Source organism: Liolophura sinensis, chromosome 1 (genome assembly GCF_032854445.1).
Source record: "Liolophura sinensis isolate JHLJ2023 chromosome 1, CUHK_Ljap_v2, whole genome shotgun sequence".
Lineage (NCBI taxonomy): Eukaryota > Metazoa > Mollusca > Polyplacophora > Chitonida > Chitonidae > Liolophura > Liolophura sinensis.
Window position 1 is genome coordinate 72340778 of NC_088295.1, and position 21919 is coordinate 72362696.

At 39.1% G+C, this 21919-nt stretch overlaps 2 protein-coding genes across 4 annotated transcripts; one reads left to right on the plus strand and one right to left on the minus strand.

Moving 5' to 3' along the window:
- Nucleotides 1-1094: 1094 nt before the first annotated feature.
- On the plus strand, nucleotides 1095-14581 carry LOC135471499 (origin recognition complex subunit 2-like). 2 transcript variants are annotated; one of them, XM_064750762.1, is made up of 13 exons: nucleotides 1095-1293; nucleotides 2585-2707; nucleotides 3151-3240; nucleotides 3614-3703; nucleotides 4199-4300; nucleotides 5316-5464; nucleotides 5984-6192; nucleotides 6558-6690; nucleotides 6928-7027; nucleotides 7858-8001; nucleotides 11260-11496; nucleotides 13098-13216; nucleotides 13814-14581. In XM_064750762.1, exons 1-13 carry the CDS (start codon nucleotides 1200-1202, stop codon nucleotides 13907-13909), a joined length of 1686 nt encoding a protein of 561 aa, XP_064606832.1. In that variant the 5' UTR covers nucleotides 1095-1199; the 3' UTR covers nucleotides 13910-14581. The 2 variants fall into 2 exon arrangements, with proteins under 2 accessions (XP_064606832.1, XP_064606840.1); XM_064750770.1 differs by having other exon boundaries at nucleotides 3614-3697.
- A 1742-nt stretch (nucleotides 14582-16323) lies between these two features.
- LOC135471514 (putative malate dehydrogenase 1B) lies at nucleotides 16324-21599 on the minus strand. 2 transcript variants are annotated; one of them, XM_064750782.1, is made up of 6 exons: nucleotides 21493-21599; nucleotides 20232-20344; nucleotides 18520-19615; nucleotides 17980-18110; nucleotides 17191-17335; nucleotides 16324-16691 (listed from the first exon to the last, which is right to left on the minus strand). In XM_064750782.1, exons 1-6 carry the CDS (start codon nucleotides 21512-21514, stop codon nucleotides 16639-16641), a joined length of 1560 nt encoding a protein of 519 aa, XP_064606852.1. In that variant the 5' UTR covers nucleotides 21515-21599; the 3' UTR covers nucleotides 16324-16638. The 2 variants fall into 2 exon arrangements, with proteins under 2 accessions (XP_064606852.1, XP_064606859.1); XM_064750789.1 differs by lacking the exon at nucleotides 21493-21599 and having other exon boundaries at nucleotides 20170-20306.
- Between the last annotated feature and the right edge of the window lie 320 nt (nucleotides 21600-21919).

Consider the following 21919-nt stretch of genomic DNA (forward strand, 5'->3'; position numbering starts at 1 on the left):
GTCTCCATTCTTTACAGCGAACAGAGCAGTGAACATCTATCCCATTAGCGAATGAATGAATAATAATGGCTTAACGCCACATCAGCAATATTTCCGCCATATCGTTGAGGATCCATCAATAACAGTTCTAAATGAGGTTGTTTTAAACTAGCCCCAGGTGATTATATATATTGTACATCATTGCTGGCATTCTCTGATACAAAAGCAATCTGAGTTACCAGCAAATATATAGCAGACATGTATAGGCTTTGCTGCCTGCATGGCCAAAGGGCAACAACAGATGTCCGCATGGCTATACTTAGTATCAAACGCCTTAATTACACGCGGAGTGTAATATACACCTATGACAGGGTAGGGGGCTGGTCGAAATGCTCTGTAGAAAGAGTGGTGATGAGATGGCTGGAGAGCTCCATGTTCCTCCACCACTGATATTCTGTGTTCGAACAATGTGTGCGAGGCTCCACAAGAGACGTGTATATACGTACATGTACTTGTCTGGCATAGGTAGATATAAAGATATCCTTTTTAGCAACGAATTAACGCACCATGTCGTATGGTTGTATTGTAGGCCCTACAAGGCAAAAATAAAGCACTACCGAGTACAAATAAATCGAGCGATAAAATAAGCATCGACTGACGACTTATCAACAGTTAATTCAACTATGGATATGTTTAGCCCGATCAATACATTGCAACTTGTATGATTCGCAAATGACAATGCCGGAAGCAAGCAGAAAACCCAGCAGTCAAAAACAACTGAATACCAGTAGAACCAGATGGACAGTATCGGACAGCTGGTGGCGGGAAGTTGTCGCGCCACAACACACTATTTTAAAAAAGTAAACCTGAAATATTATCGGGTAGTGGATCGTGTAATGAAAAAAACACACCGGTATTTAGAGATTCACTCTTAACCTTGAAGGCATAAGTTAATTTGACTTTAAAAAATGTACATAATAACAATACGCGCATCAATTACAATAGCGGATCTTTTCGGGTAAAACTTGGATGTTTTAAATTAGTCCGTGTCGGATTAACGACCCTAGGTTTCACATATTTATAAACCTCTTGCTCACATGGTCAGCAGAGACAGAAATTCTGGGAAAAACAAAACACTACGACCAAATACAGCGTAAAATCTATTATTTTCATCAGATTGGTGTTGACTGGGGGATCTGTTGAAGACAGACGAAGAGTAAATGGCGACCTCAGCCCGGAAGAAGGTTTCTGTCACGTTTGCAGGGGACGACGATGTGGTCAATCACATTGTGTATGCGGAGGAACGTCAGTCCGGTAATAAACCAGTAAAAGTTCAAGCACCGTCAATCCGACACATACAGGGCGTTTTCCCTCTGTAACCCCATCCCGCAACTAATCTACCTGCACAGTTTAAGGGTCTCCTGATGTGATATTTGTCAGAAAATCTGCATACATGTATCTTCATTGGACTGTGTCTTTGTCCCTATTTTACACAACACCACAACAAACCCATCAAAATAATCTTCAGACCCAGAAAATGCACTAATTAAATCTTTTCTCATCATATGGCATTATCTTATAAGACAATGGCATATGGACTAGAACATGCCAAATTTTCAACTTGATGACCCAGACTATGACACAAAACAAGTCTTTTGTATCCCTCTAGATACCCTACCCACATCTTTGCAAATTTCTGACAAAAACAGTGTCAGATTAATCATTCACAATTTAGTGTGTATGTTAATTGCATTTCTTACCTGCTTAGTGAAATAAAATATGATATTTTCAAAAAGCATAGGTGGGGTGCCCCACATTAACACATGAGAATTGTTTTGCATTGTATTTTATACATACTTATGACAAACAGAAAGAGATATGCACATTTTACTCCATGGTATTGTCTTAGAAGATAATTAGATTAATCTTAATTATTGATTGTTTTTATATATGTTGCACATAGTCACTGTTTAATAAGGATTATTTTGAGCTCATTATTATTAGTGTTCTGTGTTTAGTATAAGGCAAGGAGTGGTCGAAAATAAATGTGCAGATATCTGACTTCAGAAGACCCTTAAGGCTCCAAACATTTCTTAACAATCCAAATGGTGACCCGTGATCTGTCTTCCCATTTATCTGTAATCCATTAAATACAAATCTTCCAGAGAGCAAATAATTAAGCAAAGAAAAACTCACAGTAATCTTTATTAAATAATAATACAGCGGGCATTGTCATTAAATTACATGCTTTTTGATAAAGATATAAATAAAGCATGCTCAAGTAATCATGACGTAATTAATTTACAACTTTACATGTACTGCCTCCGTATTTATTTTTCTGACATTCATTCGGTCAGTGGACAACAAGGTAAATGACAGAATGTAAGGAGGGACTTTAACTTGCTGAATTATTAAATGTAAATGGTGAAGTACTATGCAGTATTCTAGTACCTATGTACATGATGTGTTATTTTGGCAGTTTCGGATTCATTTTTTTGTCATGCAGTATGATGTACGTCAGCCCTTTAAAAAATCGGATGTTACAGCTGTACATGTAGAAGATAATCAGTGGACATGTGAAAGGGTAACGTTTTATTCTTGTCAGACTTACGACTGCGAAAAAGGTCTTCAGCTTCAAGATCAGGAAGTTACAGAAATACATCAAAGAGTAAAAATAATGAAAGTGATGGTGACAGTGATGAGGAAAATTTGGCCACACCCCTTTTTGGTAAGACATTGAGACTAAACTCGATGTAATTTTCGTATGGTTAAAAGCAATTCTTGAAAGTAGGTGAAACTGAAGTTTTTGCTTTCCTACCTAGATACACTGTAGCAACAAACACATTAGTTAAATGAGACTGAGGGCATTGCTATACATCCTGTTCTCTACATAGAAATAAGGTAGATAGTGTACATTGTGATTATGTTTGTGGTGATATGTAAAATGCCTGTAAAAATTGGAGGAGCACATTATATGTTCCTTCATTAATATTCTTCTAATTGTGCTATTCTTGTGTTAAGAAAATGTTTAAATGTTTTGTTTCCCCTGAGGCCCTTCTTCCAAGTGAACTGTGACTAAATCTAACCAGTAAAATCTTAGATACAAAAGAAGTAACCTGCCATCAGTTTAGCTCCTCTGCCCTGCACTCATACATGTATACTGTATTTCAGGCCCACTTCAGGATGACAATGTCTTTGTCCAAGGAGCTGATCTTTTCCAGTTTAAAAGCACTAAAAAGTCTGACCAAATGATACTGAAGGGTATGTGTAACATTACAGACATGATCTTTGGCTTATCTGTGAGAAGATATGGTGTAAGAAAACAATGAAAATCTAGCCAGATCTTGTTGTGATGTTATTCTGTAAAAAACCATTTCATGCCTGCACGTGGGAAGGTCTGCCAGCAACCTGCCGATGGTCCTGGGTTTCCCCCAGCCTCTGCCCGGTTTCCTCCCACCATAATGATAAAATTTAACAATGAAATATTCTTGAGTATGGCATGAAACACCAATCAGATAAATAAATAAATAAGATAAATAAAATTCCATTCTTTATCCTTTGATGTTATTTTCTCTGTTCCACAGTCCATCTCTGGACATAGCCTGTAATTAATAATACATTTATCTATTTCCAGCTAATGAAGCTAGGACTCCCAGATCTAAGTCTCAGAGTGAACCAACTCCGAAATCTAAGTCTTTGAGGAAGCAAGCAGCACAAGGTTCCAGTAAGAACTTTTCATGACGCTTCTGTCATCTGTGGTGAAAGTCAAAGAAATTTTATAACCCAGGGAAATCTCTTTAACCAGTCTTTTGAAAGGGCTCTCCAATAACAATACCATAAAAGTAGACTGTCCCATTAGTGACGAGAAAGTGTTTAAAAAGTAACATGCACAGCAAGAGGGTGTTTCAAGGTTTTCCAATAGATTATCTCCCCTTAGTGTTCCTGTCAGACTAGAGAGAATGTACCACATGTATACAGACTAATTGTGCAAATTCCATGCCTTATTTTATTTTTGTGGTGTGTCGGTATGGAAATTTACCAGCTTGAAGGTCTAGTTTAGTTAAGTCTTTTCATTACTTTCCTTGTAAATAAATTAGATAAATGGGTCAAATTGAATAAAAATACTGCTGAGAAAAATGATAAAACGTAGAAAGCTTTTGCAGTTCTCAAGTTGTGCATTCTGGCCTGATAGAAATATCTGTTTTCTGAATTGTTCCAGGTGTAAACCAGAAGACACCCGTCAAAAGAAAAACAGGACAGAATGGGAAGAGAATTGAAGCCACCACGCCTTTCAGGTTAAGAAAGAGAAATCATCTAGAAGGTAAGTCAGAGGTGAAATCTTAATTTCTTACCTGAAGCAATGGCTCTAGTCATTAATAGGTAGATGTAAAAGGCCTTGAATTCCTGGGTTCATAATTAGACATACATTTTAGACAGGTTGTTAGTTGTTATGCCAGTTCAGGTAGACCTATGTGTACGTATATGCCAATACAGCAGTTATGAAATCATCCTCGCAGTCTCATCTGATTTTTATTTAATTATTTATTTCATTGCAGTTTTACGCGGTATTCAAAGATATTTCACTGATACAACAGTGGCCAGCATTATGTTGGGAAGAAATAGGGGAAACCCGCGACTATCAATAGGTTGCTAGGAGACCTTCCCATGTACAAATGGAGAGGTTGTCTGCTTCTAACCAGACCATTATTGGCCAGTGATATAGCGAGTTCAAATCCCACTACTGCTGGCCCCACAGCAGTATTGCATGTAGGACAGGAGGTTTGCCAGGAGTGAACTCTGCCCTTCACTCATTAACTTGATCATCTACATATAAATGGAAGTTCTTGAGGTTGACATAAGACACAAATGTAGTAAATACTATAAGTTAAACCAGTGCATTGCATAATGGATAAACAGTCTACTGTAATTCTTCAACCTTTTCGCATGTTTACGAGGTGTTTATTCAGGCATCTTCTGAAAACATTATTCAGTGTTGACTGATAAAATTAGACTTTCTGTGAAGCCCAGAAACTCACAAATCCAACCAGTGTAGTTTTGTCTCCAAAATTAAATTATAAATGTGCATAAATTGCAATAAGATTGGCTCTTTTAAATGTGAAAAGGTTGAGGAATTGGGTAATATTTAATTCAGAAGGTTCATATTTTCCCAAACCCGAAGAGTGAGTTGAAACATTCAGGACGAGGTATCAGGCTTTATACCAACACAAACACACTATTGAATTTATCACAATAAAAGGTGTTTACAGACCGCTGAAATAAGACCAACTGTCATATGTCTAAGTAAGATGCTTGTTGGTGTTGTTGTTGTTGAACAGGTGATGACTCCTCAGATGACAGTATTGACTCCCTCAGTGAGGAAGGGGAAGATTGGAAAGGATCTAAGGAGGCTCACCCCCCAACGCCCTCTGCACAATCCACACAGAGGACGCCTAGAAGACGCCCTGTAGTTGATGACGGTCACATGGTTAGTGGAAACTTGCATCATGTGATCATGTGATCAATTCAACAATCATTATTCTCAAGGTTTTCCATATATGAAAAAATCTCATTAGTTTAGTAACCTAAGTTTCCATTTTGTAATTTATGAAATTGAAATCGACTCACCATTGTTAAAAATAAGACATCAGCTATTAACCTTAGCCATTTCGGAAGAGGGTGGAAGCTGACCTAAATGGTCACAGCCCATTTTCTTGTGACATGCGTGAGATGCATCATGTTAAGGAAGCAGGACATGATGGTGCGTCTTTTGTATCCCACGCTCATGGCATGTACCACACTGCTGTCCATGTAGGAAAAAGCCAGGTAATTGATTTTGACATATTGTAACTTCTGTAGACAACGGTGGTCGTTCAAAATTCTATGGACTGCCTTCTAGTGAACTTTTATTAAACCCTGATTTTTACATGTAAGTTTTCCTTTCTGCCAACTTTGATGACCTTTTTCAATTCAGTAGCTAAGCTGTTTTCTTATTTTCCCATTTCAGCCAGACATGGTTGGGGATTACTTTGAGATTCAGAGTGGAGGCCCAGGGCCTACATCAGACAGAACTCTGGCCAAACTTGGCGCTTCTCGCATGAGTGAATCGGCACTTTCCAACATTCTTCAGTCTGTTCTTACATCTCACAAGAGGGAGTGTGCTCAGCTAGTGGAACAACATGGTCAGCTGTTCAGTCAGTGGATGTACCAGATGTGGTCAGTTCCGCATGCAGCACCTTGTTTTGAATTATAAAATTTACATACTTTACACCGAGAAGAAGCCTTTTATTCGTTTTATTTGGTGTAGAGAATTTTCTCCAACATTGATGAAAGTATTTCGTTAAAAAGGCTCTGTATTAGCTCAGAAAATGACAACTTTAGGATGTTTTTAAGTTCTTCATTAAGTGTTTGAAATATGTAATTAGAAGGTCACTTGTCTGATGATTGAAACTTGAGTGCAATTTTTATGGTTAAATATTCATTAAGAAGAAAAAAAAAAAGCCACACCTATCAGGAAATTAAGACGTAAATCTGTATGTTTTGTTTTTTCCATGATATTTCAATTTTGTGTTTCCAATCAGCAACGGGTTCAACTTGCTGTTATATGGCCTGGGATCTAAACGCTCTTTAATGGAGGAGTTCAGAGTAAAAATATTACACGATTTCACTCACCTGGTTGTCAATGGTTACTTCCCAAGTCTCACAATGAAACAGGTAATTTGTTTTCTTTTCCTCACTTAAGTACATGGTCATGTTTGCTCCTTGAGTATGAGTAAATTTAGTATCTGAAATTTTGTTACTGGAAGAAATTAATGAAGATTTGCATTTATTACTTGGATACAATTTAACAGTACATGTATTGGAAGTTGCTATGGAAATGTTTACTTTTTAATTTATGGACTTGGTCTCCATCTACATACATTATAGTTCATGAGAGATTGTTTGTTTCAGATTCTGAATTCTATAACAGAGGATATCTTAGACCATTCTGCCAACTTTAGGAATCCTTTGGACCAGATAGATTTTATCAAGCAACATTATACATCAGAAGGTAAATTGTCGATGTTAATGGTTTTCTACATGCATCATCAACAGATTAGTGACATTTTACAGTGGACAAATGCACTGTGCTTAAATGGATTTTAAAACCCAGGAATAGAACTTGGCATGGTTTGTGACTGCATCATTAAGATACTTGTCTTTCAATTGCTACAGTACAGCCGGATCTACTCTTACCTTCGAATGGTCAAGGCGCCACGATTGACACGAGTAGTTCTATCTACTATTCTAGTTTCAGTTTACACTAAAAATTTATTATTACTTCCTTGTAAACCTGTGCTGGCTATGTGAAGGGCCAAACCAATCCAATAGACTGGCACTAGGTTTGTCTTAAAGCCTACTATGGGCAGTAATCATTATGAGATTGTGAAAATTTGTGGTCTCGAAGCTGCTTGCCTTCTACCAATAGGATATAAATCATACATGAGAAAGTTGATCATTTACTGACCAACCTTGTTGTAGCATTAAACAGACACCAAATAGATCAATTAAATATATAATGATATCTCAGATTTCATCATCAGGAGTAGCACTAATATATACACTGACAACTTTTCCGAACGGAGCAATAATCAAATAAAAAAGTGTTTAAAACAAGGGCCAAAGACATCGTGCATCTATACGTTTTTCCTTATGGCTTAGCTGTGACTTCATATCATGAAATCAAGAAGGTGCTTGCAAGGTGCAGTGGTTGCCTTATAAACTTAAGCAAATAATTAGAAGCCTATTTGTGTTTTCCTTCTTTCAGATGAACAAATAACGATCTACTTGCCATATACAACTTAATAACAACTGTTTACATTCTTTTGTGACTGGTTTCAGGTTATGAGGATGTCTACATTATCCTGAACAACATTGATGGCACCATGTTAAGGGCTGAGAAGACACAAACCATGCTGAGTGTGCTGGCTCAGATACCAGGCTTCCACATCATAGCTTCTATAGACCACATCAACGCCCCACTGAGTAAGTTAGGCTTCCACATCATAGCTTCTATAGACCACATCAACGCCCCATTGAGTAAGTTAGGCTTCCACATCATAGCTTCTATAGACCACATCAATGCCCCACTGAGTAAGTTAGGCTTCCAAATCATAGCTTCTATAGACCACATCAACGCCCCACTGAGTAAGTTAGGCTTCCAAATCATAGCTTCTATAGACCACATCAACGCCCCACTGAGTAAGTTAGGCTTCCACATTATAGCTTCTATAGACCACATCAACGCCCCACTGAGTAAGTTAGGCTTCCACGTAATAGCTTCTATAGACCACATCAACGCCCCACTGAGTAAGTTAGGCTTCCACATCATAGCTTCTATAGACCACATCAACACCCCACTAAGTAAGTTTGGCTTCCACATTATAGCTTCTATAGACCACAACAACACCCCACTGAGTAAGGCTCCACATCATAGCTTCTATAGACCACATCAACGCCCCACTGAGTAAGTCAGGCTTCCAAATCATAGCTTCTATAGACCACATCAACGTCCCATTGAGTAAGTTAGGCTTGCACATCATAGCTTCTGTAGACCACATCAACACCCCACTGAGTAAGTTAGGCTCCACATCATAGCTTCTATAGACCACATCAACGCCCCACTGAGTAAGTTAGGCTTCCAAATCATAGCTTCTATAGACCACTTCAACGCCCCACTGAGTAAGTTAGGCTTGCACATCAAAGCTTCTAAAGACCACATCAACGCCCCACTGAGTAAGTTAGGCTTGCACATCATAGCTGCTATAGACCACATCAACACCCCACTGAGTAAGGCTCTGCATCATAGCTTCTATAGACCACATCAGCGCCCCACTGAGTAAGTTAGGCTTGCACATCATAGCTGCTATAGACCACATCAACGCCCCACTGAGTAAGTTAGGCTTGCACATCATAGCTTCTATAGACCACACCAACACCCCACTGAGTAAGGCTCTACATCATAGCTTCTATAGACCACATCAACGCCCCACTGAGTAAGTTAGGCTTCCAAATCATAGCTTCTATAGACCACATCAACGCCCCACTGAGTAAGTTAGGCTTGCACATCATAGCTTCTATAGACCACATCAACACCCCACTGAGTAAGGCTCCACATCATAGCTTCTATAGACCACATCAACGCCCCACTGAGTAAGTTAGGCTCCACATCATAGCTTCTATAGACCACATCAACGCCCAACTGAGTAAGTTAGGCTCCACATCATAGCTTCTATAGACCACATCAACACCCCACTGAGTAAGGCTCCACATCATAGCTTCTATAGACCACATCAACACCCCACTGAGTAAGGCTCCACATCATAGCTTCTATAGACCACATCAACGCCCCACTGAGTAAGTTAGGCTTGCACATCATAGCTGCTATAGACCACATAAGTGCCCCACTTAGTAAGTTAGGCTTGCACATCATAGCTTCTATAGACCACATCAACACCCGACTGAGTAAGTTAGGCTCCACATCATAGCTTCTATAGACCACATCAACACCCCACTGAGTAAGGCTCCACATCATAGCTTCTATAGACCACATCAACACCCCACTGAGTAAGGCTCCACATCATAGCTTCTATAGACCACATCAACGCCCCACTGAGTAAGTTAGGCTTGCACATCATAGCTGCTATAGACCACATAAGTGCCCCACTTAGTAAGTTAGGCTTGCACATCATAGCTTCTATAGACCACATCAACACCCGACTGAGTAAGTTAGGCTCCGCATCATAGCTTCTATAGACCACATCAACACCCCACTGAATAAGTTAGGCTTAAACATCATAGCTTCTATAGACTACATTAACGCCCCACTGAGTAAGTTAGGCTTCCAAATCATAGCTTCTATAGACCACATCAACGCCCCACTGAGTAAGTTAGGCTTGCACATCATAGCTGCTATAGACCACATCAACACCCCACTGAGTAAGGCTCTACATCATAGCTTCTATAGACCACATCAGCGCCCCACTGAGTAAGTTAGGCTTGCACATCATAGCTGCTAGGGGCCTCCGTGGCTCAGTCGGTTAAAGCGCTAGCGCAGCGTAATGACCCAGGAGTCTCTCACCAATGCGGTCGCTGTGAGTTCAAGTCCAGCTCATGCTGGCGGCCGTACGTGAGAAGGTCTGCCAGCAACCTGCGGATGGTCGTGGGTTTCCCCCGGGCTCTGCCCGGTTTCCACCCACCATAATGCTGGCCGCCGTCGTATAAGTGAAATATTCTTGAGTACGGCGTAAAACACCAATCAAAAAAAAAAAAAAAAAAAAAAATCATAGCTTCTGTAGACCACATCAACGCCCCACTGAGTGAGTTAGGCTTGCACTTCACAGCTACTGTAAACCACTTTAATGCTCCACTGTGTAAGTTAGCCATGTATAGACCACATGAGTGAGTTGGGTTTCCACATCATAGCTTTTATAGACCACACCAAGGCCCCACTGAGCAAATGTAAGTTAGGCTTCCATATCATAGCTTCTGTAGACCACATCAACGTCCCACTGATGAGTTAGGCTTCCATGTCATACCTTCTATAGACCACTTCAACATCCCTCTGATGAGTTAGGCTTCCACATCATAGCTTCTGTAGACCACATCAGTGCCCCAATAAGTAAGTCAGGCATGTCTAGTCCACATCAGTGCCCCACTGAGTAAGTTAGGCTTCCACATCATAGCTTCTGTAGATAACATCAACGCCCTACTGAGTAAGTTTGGCTTCCATATCATAGCTTCCATAGGTCACACAACAAACCAGGAAAAATGGGATATCAAAATTTTTATCCTATGATTGGAACATTTCATATTAGTCATTATGTATAAGTATTAGTGAAATTTTTCAAAACAGTATCATTGATCATCGTTCAGATGGGAAAGGGTGCTGGGTTGTAATAATTAGAAATTGATCAAAGGGCTTTGATCCAGCAATTGCTTTGAGGTTCACACGCAGGTTTTCAAGGTTTGCCATTTTGGTTTAAGTTAAACTTAATATGAAGATATTATGAATGGGAACTGAATGGGTTAGAATATAAAGGGAGATAACTCTGAGTACTCTCATCTTTAATGTTTAGAGTTTTCTGTCACAGATTCTGTCTAATACATGATGATGGGGATGGGGGGTGGTGGATTGGGTGAAATACCCAATTTTCTCTTTTCCGAATTCATACATGTATAAGTTGTGTGTACATAAAACTTGCATACATATCAAGTTTTATCGACTTTCTGTGTTGTCACTAGTCTGGGACCAGATGAAGTGCAGCCGGTTTAATTGGCTGTGGTACGATGTGACGACCTACTTACCTTACACGGAGGAGACATCCTACGAGAACTCGCTGTTGGTGCAGCAGACCGGTGCACTGGCCCTCAGCTCTCTCACCCATGTCCTTAAGAGTTTGACACTCAATGCAAGGCGCATATTTCTGCTACTCGCTCACTTTCAGATGGATAACAAACCAGGAAACCCTGCATACACAGGCAAGTCCTCTTGATAGTCTCTTAGAATTAATTAGCATTAGTTAATAAATGTGAAAGAATTTCTGTGGTTGTTGATCGTGCGTTTTTTCCTGCCAGATATTGTGCTGATCAAGTTCATTTGTATCACTCAGGAGCCTCTCACCAATGTGGTCGCTGTGAGTTCAAGTACAGCTCATGCTGGCTTCCTCTCCATCTGTACGTGGGATGGTCTACCAGCAACCTGCGGATGTTTGTGGGTTTCCTCCGGGCTCTGCTCGGTTTCCTCCCACCATAATGCTGGTCTCCGTCGTATAAATGTAATATTCTTGAGTACGGCGTAAAACACCAATCAAATAAATAAATAAATACTTTCGTGATATGTACTAGGGTTGTTATTTTTTATTTTCCATTCTTTCTGGAATGTCTTTTCATGATATCTACCAGGGGTGTTATATTTTATTTTCTCTTTATTCAGGAATGACCTTTCGTGATATGTACCTGGTGTGTTATATTTTATTTTCCGTTCTTTCAGCAATGTCCTCTCGTGATATCTAACACTTTCATGGTGTGTAACAGGTGTGTTATATTTTATTTTCTCTTCATGCAGGAATGTCATCTCATGATATGTACCAGGTGTGTTATATTTTATTTTCTCTTTATTCATGATATCAACCAGGGGTGTTATATTTTATTCTCTCTTTATTCAGGAATGCCCTTTCGTGATATGTACCAGGTGTGTGATATTGTATTTTCTCTTCATTCATGATATCTACCAGGGGTGTTATATTTTATTTTCTGTTCAATCAGGAATGAGCTTTCGTGATATCTACCAGGTGTGTTATTTTTTATGTTCTCTTCATTTCAGGAATGTCATCTCATGATATGTACCAGGTGTGTTATATTTTATTTTCTCTTTATTCATGATATCTACCAGATGTGTTATATTTTATTTTCTGTTCATTCAGGAATGACCTTTCATGATATATACCAGGTGTATTATATTTTATTCTCTCTTTATTCAGGAATGCCCTTTCGTGATATGTACCAGGTGTGTGATATTGTATTTTCTCTTCATTCATGATATCTACCAGGGGTGTTATATTTTATTTTCTGTTCAATCAGGAATGAGCTTTCGTGATATCTACCAGGTGTGTTATTTTTTATTTTCTCTACATTTCAGGAATGTCATCCCATGATATGTACCAGGTGTGTTATATTTTATTTTCTCTTTATTCATGATATCTACCAGGGATGTTATATTTTATTTTCTGTTCATTCAGGAATGTCTTTTCAGGATATGTACCAGGGTGTTATATTTTACTTTCTGTTCTTTCAGGAATGTCTTGTCGTGATATCTACCAGGGGTGTTATATTTTATTTTCTGTTCTTCCAAGATTGTCTTTTCGTGATATGTACCTGGTGTGTTATATTTTTTTTTCTCTTCATTCAGGAATGTCTTTTCAGGATATGTACCAGGGGTGTCACATTTTACTTCCTGTTCGTTAAGGAATGTCTTTTCGTGATATATACCAGGGCTGTTACATTTTACTTCCTGTTCGTTCAGGCATGTTTTTTCATGATATCTACCAGGGGTGTTATATTTTATTTTCTGTTTTTTTCAGGAATGTCTTTTCGTGATATGTACCAGAGGTGTAGAGAAAGCTTCCTAGTGAATAGTGATCTTACTCTGAGGACACAGCTGACAGAGTTCAGGGATCACAAACTTATCACCTCCAAGAAGGTAGGATTACCTAAGTTCAGGGCTGTAGAGAGTCTTCCCAGGCCAAATTCTGCCATCCATTGAACTGGCTAAGAAGGAAACCTGCCTAAAGAAGTAGTATATTATTCTTCCGACACTCTTTCTATTTAGTTGTGTTTGTAAAGCAGAGAGTTCATTCAGAAACACTGCAAGGTAGGAGGGGAGAATGTTGTGTTTTTACTCATTCCTTATTGCATATTTTAAGTTGCTTACAACTGTTGTTTTGCTATCTGGTATTAAAAAATATTCATTAGTTGTGTCATATATGTGAACAGATCTTGAGTATGACAGTAAACATTGAAGAAGTAAATCACTACTGCTTGTTTGTATGCACTATGTTCAGACATAATGGGTATGAAAATGTTTCCTTTCTTAATGAAAAGATTGTGCCAAAAATATCAAATTAGTGTTGATATTTGGGTTCAAAACAAAAAGCCAGCTCCGCATGTCATTTATGGTAACCATTGAAATATATTCATTTAACATTAGAAGTGTTTGTACTTCATTACTTCAGAGCAAAAGAAATGCCAGCTTAACTTAGACCAAACCTCATATGCTATCTTTAATTTCTGTGATCAGGGTCATGATGGAATGGAGTACCTGCTAATTCCAGTAGAAACAGCCACATTGTCAGAGTTCCTGGAGACACAAGAAGACCGTCTGACCCAAGACTGAAGAGCTGGCTTCTGTCAACATTGTTATATACAGGACACAAAAAAAAGATAGTTGACTTAGCTATGTGCAGAACTGTACACCTGTTTGCTGTCAACACTGTCATGCACATGTGCATATGGATCTGGTGACTTGTGCATATGCAGGACTGTGCACCTGTTTGCTGTCATCTGCAGTACATATGGGACAGGTGACTTGTCTATGTACAAGACTGTACACTTGTTTGCTGTCAACACTGTTATCTACAGTATGTATGGGACAGGTGACTTGTCTGTATGCAGGATTGAACACTTGTCTATATGCAGTATATTCTTGAGTATGGCGTAAAACACCAATCAAATAAATAAATCTATATGCAGAACTGTACACCTGTTTCCTGTCAACACTGTCATCTATGGTACATATGGGACAGGTGACTTGTCTATATGCAGGACTGTGCACCTGTTTACTGTCAACACTGTCATATACAGTACATATGGGACAGGTGACTTCTCTGAAAGCAGGACTGTGCACCTGTTTGCTGTCAACAGTGTCATCTGCAGTACATATGGGACAGGTGACATTTCTATATGCAGGACTGTACACCTGTTTGCTGTCATCACTGTTATCTGCAGTATAGTACATATGGGACAGGTGACATCTGTTTGCTGTCAACACTGCCATCTGCGGTACATATGGGACAGCTTACTTGTCTATATACAGACTGCTTTGGCAACAGTAAGTGGTCAACAATGCTCTTTGGGCTATTTGCGCAGTCAAACAATTGTTGAAGACCACATTTTTTGTGTGGCGTGCACATCTGTACATCACGTTTGCAAAAGTGCCATTTACTTGCCAAAGGTCAGTGGGTTTCCCCAGACATTTCCCATAGTCTATAATGCTAATCGTCATCGTATAAGTGAACATTTCGTGAATTTGGGGCCATAAAATTCTTAAGAAACAATTTAAAGCACGTTATGTTAACAGATGTCAATGCTTGTGAAGTCAAGTCATTAACCCACTTCAAATGATTAACTGTTTGTCTCATAGAATCTTGTACGTCTCATTAAAAAGTTTCAAATACAACAATCAACATAGACGTGACGTCAGAGATTTCTGATTAGCTTTCCTCAGTGCCCAAAGAATTTGCGATTATTATTTGCATACAAAAGCAGGAAGCATCTCTGCACAAATCAAGCAGCGGAAAGTCGTTGAGAGGTGTATTAAATGTGTTTGTTTTTGCTGTATCAGGAACTTTGCAGGACTATCTGCTGATTGACAGGTAACTGTGTAAGGTTGTGATGGACAAAGTTGCAAGTGTTACATGTATGTGTCAACGACTTTTTCTGGCCTCAGTGAGAGACAGTAAACGTTTATAACACATCCCACAAGGATTTTGGATTTATAGATATGACAAGATGCAGCTATTGCATATTTGCGCTCGTTTCCTATTGCTCTGACATTGCATACATCTATTACACAGCAATTGTGTGAACAGGGCAGCAGGGTGCGTGTTAAAATATTTATTTCTTTTATTTGATTGTTGATTTACGTCGTACTCAAGAATATTTCACTCATACGACAACAGCCAGCATTATGGTGGGAGGAAACCGGGTAGAGTCCGAGGAAACCCAAGATCATCCGCAGGTTGCTAGACCTTCCCACTTGCAGCCAGAGAGGAAGCCAGCATGAGCTAGACTTGAACTCACAGCGACCGCATTGGTTAGAGGCACATAGGTCATTGCGCTATGCTGACCTCCTTGTCCACATGTTAAAATAAATTAACCAGGCAGTAAAAGTGACAATTAGCTCTTGTTTGGGGTGACTTTCCTCATGTACATGTAAACGACTCAGATTGTACATGTAGTACTGAAATGTGTATTTTAGTTCAACCATTAAACTGTGTGATGTATTTAATCAGGTGAGGTTAATTTTGTGTTTGTATATAAGTAATTCTCTAATTATGCTTTGTAAATCCATTGTGGTTGGCTGTTTTTTGTATGTGGATAATTGAATCACGGTGTATTTACCATTTTTTATTTAGACTTTGTCCGTGGTATGATGATGACACACTTTGTGACTTGGTTCAGGAATTCATTTCATGGTTGTAAATTTGGGTTCCCAGATAATTTTGTGAATAGTTTATTATTATTATTATAGCACAGACTTCATGTACGTTCATCCAACACTGCTCCTGACTGCCATTTTTCATCACCAAATGGCTGAAGTACTGCCAGGAGGATGTTAAACCTTGTTCAATTACCTCTACATGTACGTATATTAAGTCTGCGTTAGTGGTTTCTTTCTGTCAACGAGTACATGTACAGTGGGGGGTTTGTCCCATTTGTGCATGTTTGTTTGACGTTGAAGTTTTACATGTGGATTAAGTTGCTTTTGCAAATAACCTGCTCCTTGGCATTAAAGGATAAAAGATGGTATAGAAAGGATACACAGAATGTATTAATTGAGTTGTGAAAATAACTTGTAAAACATCAATGGAAGTTCATGTAGACCACAGCTTATTATATACAGGTGATCAGTTGAATTCATCAGTTCGTCAAAAATATCACAGAGATGCATGTAATAAAGACAGTGTCCATGGCATTAACATCACACTGAATCATCTGGACTTGTGACATGTAGAATGTCTTCAGTCAAGCAACAACATACATGGTCATATCAACAGTCCTAGTGTCTGTTGTGATCTACATGTACATGTACATTCCTTCAAAGTCCAGAATCTATCACAGTTCTCACTCAGCAGTCTCCTCTCCATCTTTTGTGACACTTGTTTCCTTTTCTGACTCTGCAACAATATAATAACACATAAATCATCGTAAACACGTAAAGTTTAGCATTTTGCTTCATTTTGACAGATTCATCTATCTTACATGGCCACATAAAACTTTTGTGTGAAGTTTGGTTAATTACCTACTGGTATAAGGAAGACAAGTGTTGGCACCACAAGTATAATTTTAAGGCCTTTACGTGTATGTGCTTCTTAAAAGTGCATTTTTGCCTACTAAACTTTAGGTGTACAAGATGCAAAGTGGCCACACACATGTACACTAGGTAGACTATAAGTGGAAAACACTGGAGTTTCAACACATTGACTCTCTATTTTAAAAGTAAAAAATGGCTACCATACCAATGACAGATGTACAACGTTGACTCCTGGCAGAATGCTGAACTCACCTCGAAGCTGGATTTCATTTATAGGATTTATGTTTTATTTTATTATCAGTACTGCCTCTTTCACCAATCAGTATCAAAATGGCTAGTGGTACTATGCTTAGTTGGCCTACCTTCTAATGTGATGAGCTGTTCCGATGACTTGAACTGGACTGAGTCGGCCTCGCCCCCATCAGTGGATGGGACTGCCTCTGCTGTGGGTGGGGGTGTTGGTGCCTTAGGAGGGGGAAACATCACATACTTCTCTGACAGAAGGTCCTGAAATCCATTACAAGGCTGAGCTGAGTATCGATCATTCACATAACAGCCTGTTATGAAACTCCGTTTGTGTACAGATTTTTCTCCATCATGTATGTATTCTGTCTGTGTTGTCTCCAACAGCTGATTGAACAATGAGTTTGCTGGCTCAAATCAAGCTCAAAGCTTCTTTAACTGTGTGGTTTTAAGTACCATGTCCAAAACTACTGTATACACCAGATTTGCACAGCTGAGGTGTAATATATATATTTTTTTTATAAATAAGTTTTAATACAATATAAAAATAGCTGTTTTGAGTGGTGCACAGGGACCCATGCACATAACACACTTGGGATAAACAAAAGCACTAAATCATTTATGCCTATGCTTCAACATTACAGACTTTGGTGACTGCACAGGATTCAGCTCTTTGTAGTTTTTATGTGTATTTTTTTAAAAGCTCGAGCACGTACATGTAACATCTCAGGTGTGAGAAAGACATAAAATGCACGAAAATTGCAGAACTGTATATCCCTGCCCACTGTCACAATGCTATAAACCAGGACATGTGGGTTTGCGGGTCCAGGAGCAAAGAAATCCAGGTCGTGCACATTCAAGAAATCTAACTTTCTTTTATCACCAGACTGGTTTGAGGTGGTACAGACCTGAACTGTGTCATTTATCTTTGCCTTCATGGGTTCAGTCAGGTTGATATCCTGAACCACATTCCAGTAACCCTTGGGGTTCAATGTGACTGGGTAAGAGAATACCAGGCCTTCAGGAACACCATACCACCCTGTTGTATGAAAACCGTGAGAGTACAGAGTTAGTCATGATCAAGGGAATGAATGTGGAAAAACCAATAAATCATTTATACATACATGTATTTACTCATACAAATATACTCTAGAATCTAGAAATGCTCTCCTTGTACTGAAAGAAGTATATGTACAGTGCATGTGTAGGACTACACATATATATACATGTGTTAGTAAACAATTTCACATAAGCCCTCAATCATCACTCAGGTTATACAGGTACATGTATGCAGCTCATAATGTGCCAAAATGATTACTGACTTTGAACAAATATTAAATGAGATAAGTTTCACAGAACATTCCAGAAAAGTCTTACTGCACATGTAGAATTTAACACTTGAAAAAACTGACTAAAATGGAGCAAACTCAAACACTGATTACCATTACCTTCTGACACAACAGCCAGAGAGAACATCTGACCGCTGGGAGAACCATTCCACCAGTGTCCCACCATGGTGGTAATCGCTGCCGCTCGAGACATGGTAGCAGGGTGACCTAACTTCTCTTGTACTTCAGCCTTTCTCTGCTTCACAAGGGAAGGAAACTCTTCTCCTACCCACTTGTCATCGTGCAGCATCTCCAGGACTGGCCGAGAGAAAGATGGAGGTCCCCAGACTGCCCCATCATAATTGTGAACACGGGCATTACTCAAGTCAACATAATGAGCATCGTAACTATTTCCCCACACAATCACATCTACTACATCATCAGAATTCACCTTCAACTGGTTGGAGACGATGGCTTTAGCGTGATTCTCGGTCAATCTGGACAAGCCCACAAAATTCTGGCGTGGGATGTCTGGGGCATTTTGTAACATCATGAACACATTGAAGTTGACAGGACCCTCACCTGCAAGCATCACTTTCACATTGGGTTTGGCGACCTCGTTAATTATTTTCGCATAGTTTGAAAAATACTCCGCATTTTTCTGTAACCAGGTAGACTTCTCACAGTCAGGCTCACAGGGAATCTCATCCAAAAGAAGTATAACACTGCAGTCGGAGAAAGCCTGATGTGTGTTTGAAGTCACAATGACCTCACGCAACAGACCTTGTGCCAAGTCCAAGGCCTCCATCTCTGTCCCTTCCAAATAATCCAGCCGATCGTCTGCTGCCAACAGATGCAGTGACACTTCCGTAGTCTTCCCAAACACATCTCCCTGAGCTATTGTGTTGATCATTCCATAGCTAACACCACTGCTTGCATTGGTGATGCAGACATGAAGTGGGTTACTCTGACTTTTGAGTAGTTTCTCCTCTTCATCAACTTCAATTTTGGTTTGTTGATTTTCTTCTGCGATTTTGCGCATGTCACTACTCAACAAGTCTGAAGAAAGTCCATAATAACCTGAGGCATATTCCTGAAAATCATTGGCACCTCCAATAAGAACCCCTTTCCCTCCCCGGTCAATAAGTTCTCGCCATATCAAGGGTGACTTCTGGTGGTTCCAACCACGTTGCTGACAGGTTTCTGACAACCAATCCTGAAATATACCAAAATATCATTATGTTATGTATTACTGAATTGTGTCATAATCATCATAAAAACAAACACTAAAGCAATAAACACATTTTAAACTAAAAACATACTGCACATTTTACAATTCTCTGTAAAGCAGAGGAATTTTATTAAAGTTTACATATATATCCAATTCGCAGTATATCATTGTATACAATAATTTGTATATTAAATACCATACTCCAGAATTTTTTTCACTTGTGTGATGTTGGTCAGACTTTTATGTGGAGGAAATCTGAGAGTCTTCAGTCAACCACCAACCTTTGGCACTTTAAGAGCTCAATTTTCCCACACTTCACATGCAGACTTGCATCATCATACTGGTGGAAAATAGCTAAATGTTCATGGTCTTCAGTGAACGTAAGACTGCTCAAACAGCTTCATTACAAACAGTGAGAGAACAGAGGACTCAACATTCCCTGAGTGAAAAGAATCACTCAGATATGGTCCACTCCTGATGAATAATGACAGAATTTTAAAATCGACAGACTAAATTCACATTGAAAAAAAAACATGTACCATGTTCTTTCTGGCAGAATATACTGGCATGATGCAGATAAAAATGTGGGTAAGATTATTACCTCCCACTCTTCAGGTGTTTTTAATATTTTGTGAAGTTTAAAGTCTGGAAGGTTTTTCTGTAGCCTGTCCCCAAGTAATTCAGCCTTAGCATAATACGGGCAATCAGCACGACCTGAAAAACAACAACACAAGGTTTATATGTAATCAAGACATCTGTTATTGAGGCTTAAATATGTGCCACAGGTAAGAAATGTACCCATGACACACCCACCTTCTGCAGTGATCCCAGTCTATCAGACCACGAATCCTTTGAAATGTATTTGCCTTTTATATATATTTGCCGATGGCAAAAAAACTGTGATCCAATTTTAAACGTCGTCTACACATAGTTTAGACTTCCAGATGGCTGCTGACAAATATCTGATCTTGAGTGAACAATCAAATTTTCAGTTTGTTTTATCTGGGTTTCCTCATCTCCTAGCTCAACAAAACTATTTTTTTGACCGATTTACCTCCTCTTGCAGCACCAACTGTTGTGTAGACTACAGAAGGCGTTCAGTGAACGTCAAATGTTACACATGGCTTTGTGTGGGTAATTATGCAGCCTACCGTGCAACTTGCTCTATGTTCTACATGTAACAAGCTCTGCGTACAGTTTGTGGGTATAATGAATAGTTTATGAAACATGGTTGGTAGAAAGGTAGATCCTATTTTGGTTTACCATTATGTTTAGTTAGTGCATGTGTGATCCATGAGCGAACATTGCTTTATGGGAATCTCTGCATTTGCCTTATTTGCATGTTACCTCACTGGGCAGACCGCTACACCATTGACGACTTCCCTTGTAGTTCTCTTAATTGACATTTTTAGAAAAATGTAGACCTAGGGCATTAGTTAGGAGTCGAACGTACTCTTATTTTTGTATTAGCTGAAGCATGGAGTAGAATAGATGGTTGAACCAACTCAAAAAACCTGAATTTCCCTTGGCAATACGCCCCCATAAAATCTAAACAAAATCTTCTTGTAAACAACCCTGCAACAGCCGTGCTATATATATACAAACTGAGTACATATAGCCGGTCTCCACACCACTTTTTGGTTTATATACATTGAAAACATTCATTGAAAAGTTATTCGAGTTTTCAAGATGTCAAAACGTGGGAAAGGCAAACCCTCTTCTTAAATACTCCAGCTGTTGAAATTTTGATTTAACGACTGAGGCATAAATGTATATCATATTTCAACAGTTATATTACATTATTTTTAAGCATGTCATTGTTTTCAAGTATTTAGAATTTAGTTTAGATTCAATGCTATTACCTGCCACAACGATCTTCGCCATGTTGTATGTGGTTGCTACGTAGTAACACCACCTTGTTCGCAATGCCTGTTAGATGATATCCTGATGATAGCTTTCCAACCACGGTAAACCAGAGCACATTACAAGATCATGCACAAATACTGAGTGTGGAAACATACAACGATGCTGATCATCCACGCCTTTAGCTCTCGGTTTCAAGAGAAAACTATAGTTACTTAATGCATACGTTTCGGATGTCTGGAACCATGAGAACTAGACCCCCAAGGTTCGTACCTTGCCAATATGTCAGGTACTAACCTAGATGCGGCATTATCTCCCTTTGACAAACTAAAACCTGGAGTTGACAATGGCAAAGATGATGAGTCTCAAATAGAACATTTTCTCTATTGTAAAATTACAACGCAGTATATTTTATGACAGAAGGTG

What these genes read in the sequence shown, in the direction of transcription:
- LOC135471499 (XM_064750762.1), top strand. Translation starts at nt 1,200, where the DNA reads ATGGCGACCTCAGCCCGGAAGAAGGTTTCTGTCACGTTTGCAGGGGAC. An exon ending in TGCGGAGGAACGTCAGTCCG is followed by an intron (nt 1,294 to 2,584) that starts GTAATAAACCAG and finishes TATTCTTGTCAG; the next exon opens with ACTTACGACTGCGAAAAAGG. An exon ending in CAAGTCTCACAATGAAACAG is followed by an intron (nt 6,691 to 6,927) that starts GTAATTTGTTTT and finishes TGTTTGTTTCAG; the next exon opens with ATTCTGAATTCTATAACAGA.
- LOC135471514 (XM_064750782.1), bottom strand. Translation starts at nt 21,514, where the DNA reads ATGGCGAAGATCGTTGTGGCAG. An exon ending in AGATAAATGACACAGTTCAG is followed by an intron (nt 17,336 to 17,979) that starts GTCTGTACCACC and finishes AATGGATTTCAG; the next exon opens with GACCTTCTGTCAGAGAAGTA. An exon ending in ACAGCTCATCACATTAGAAG is followed by an intron (nt 16,692 to 17,190) that starts GTAGGCCAACTA and finishes ATATTGTTGCAG; the next exon opens with AGTCAGAAAAGGAAACAAGT.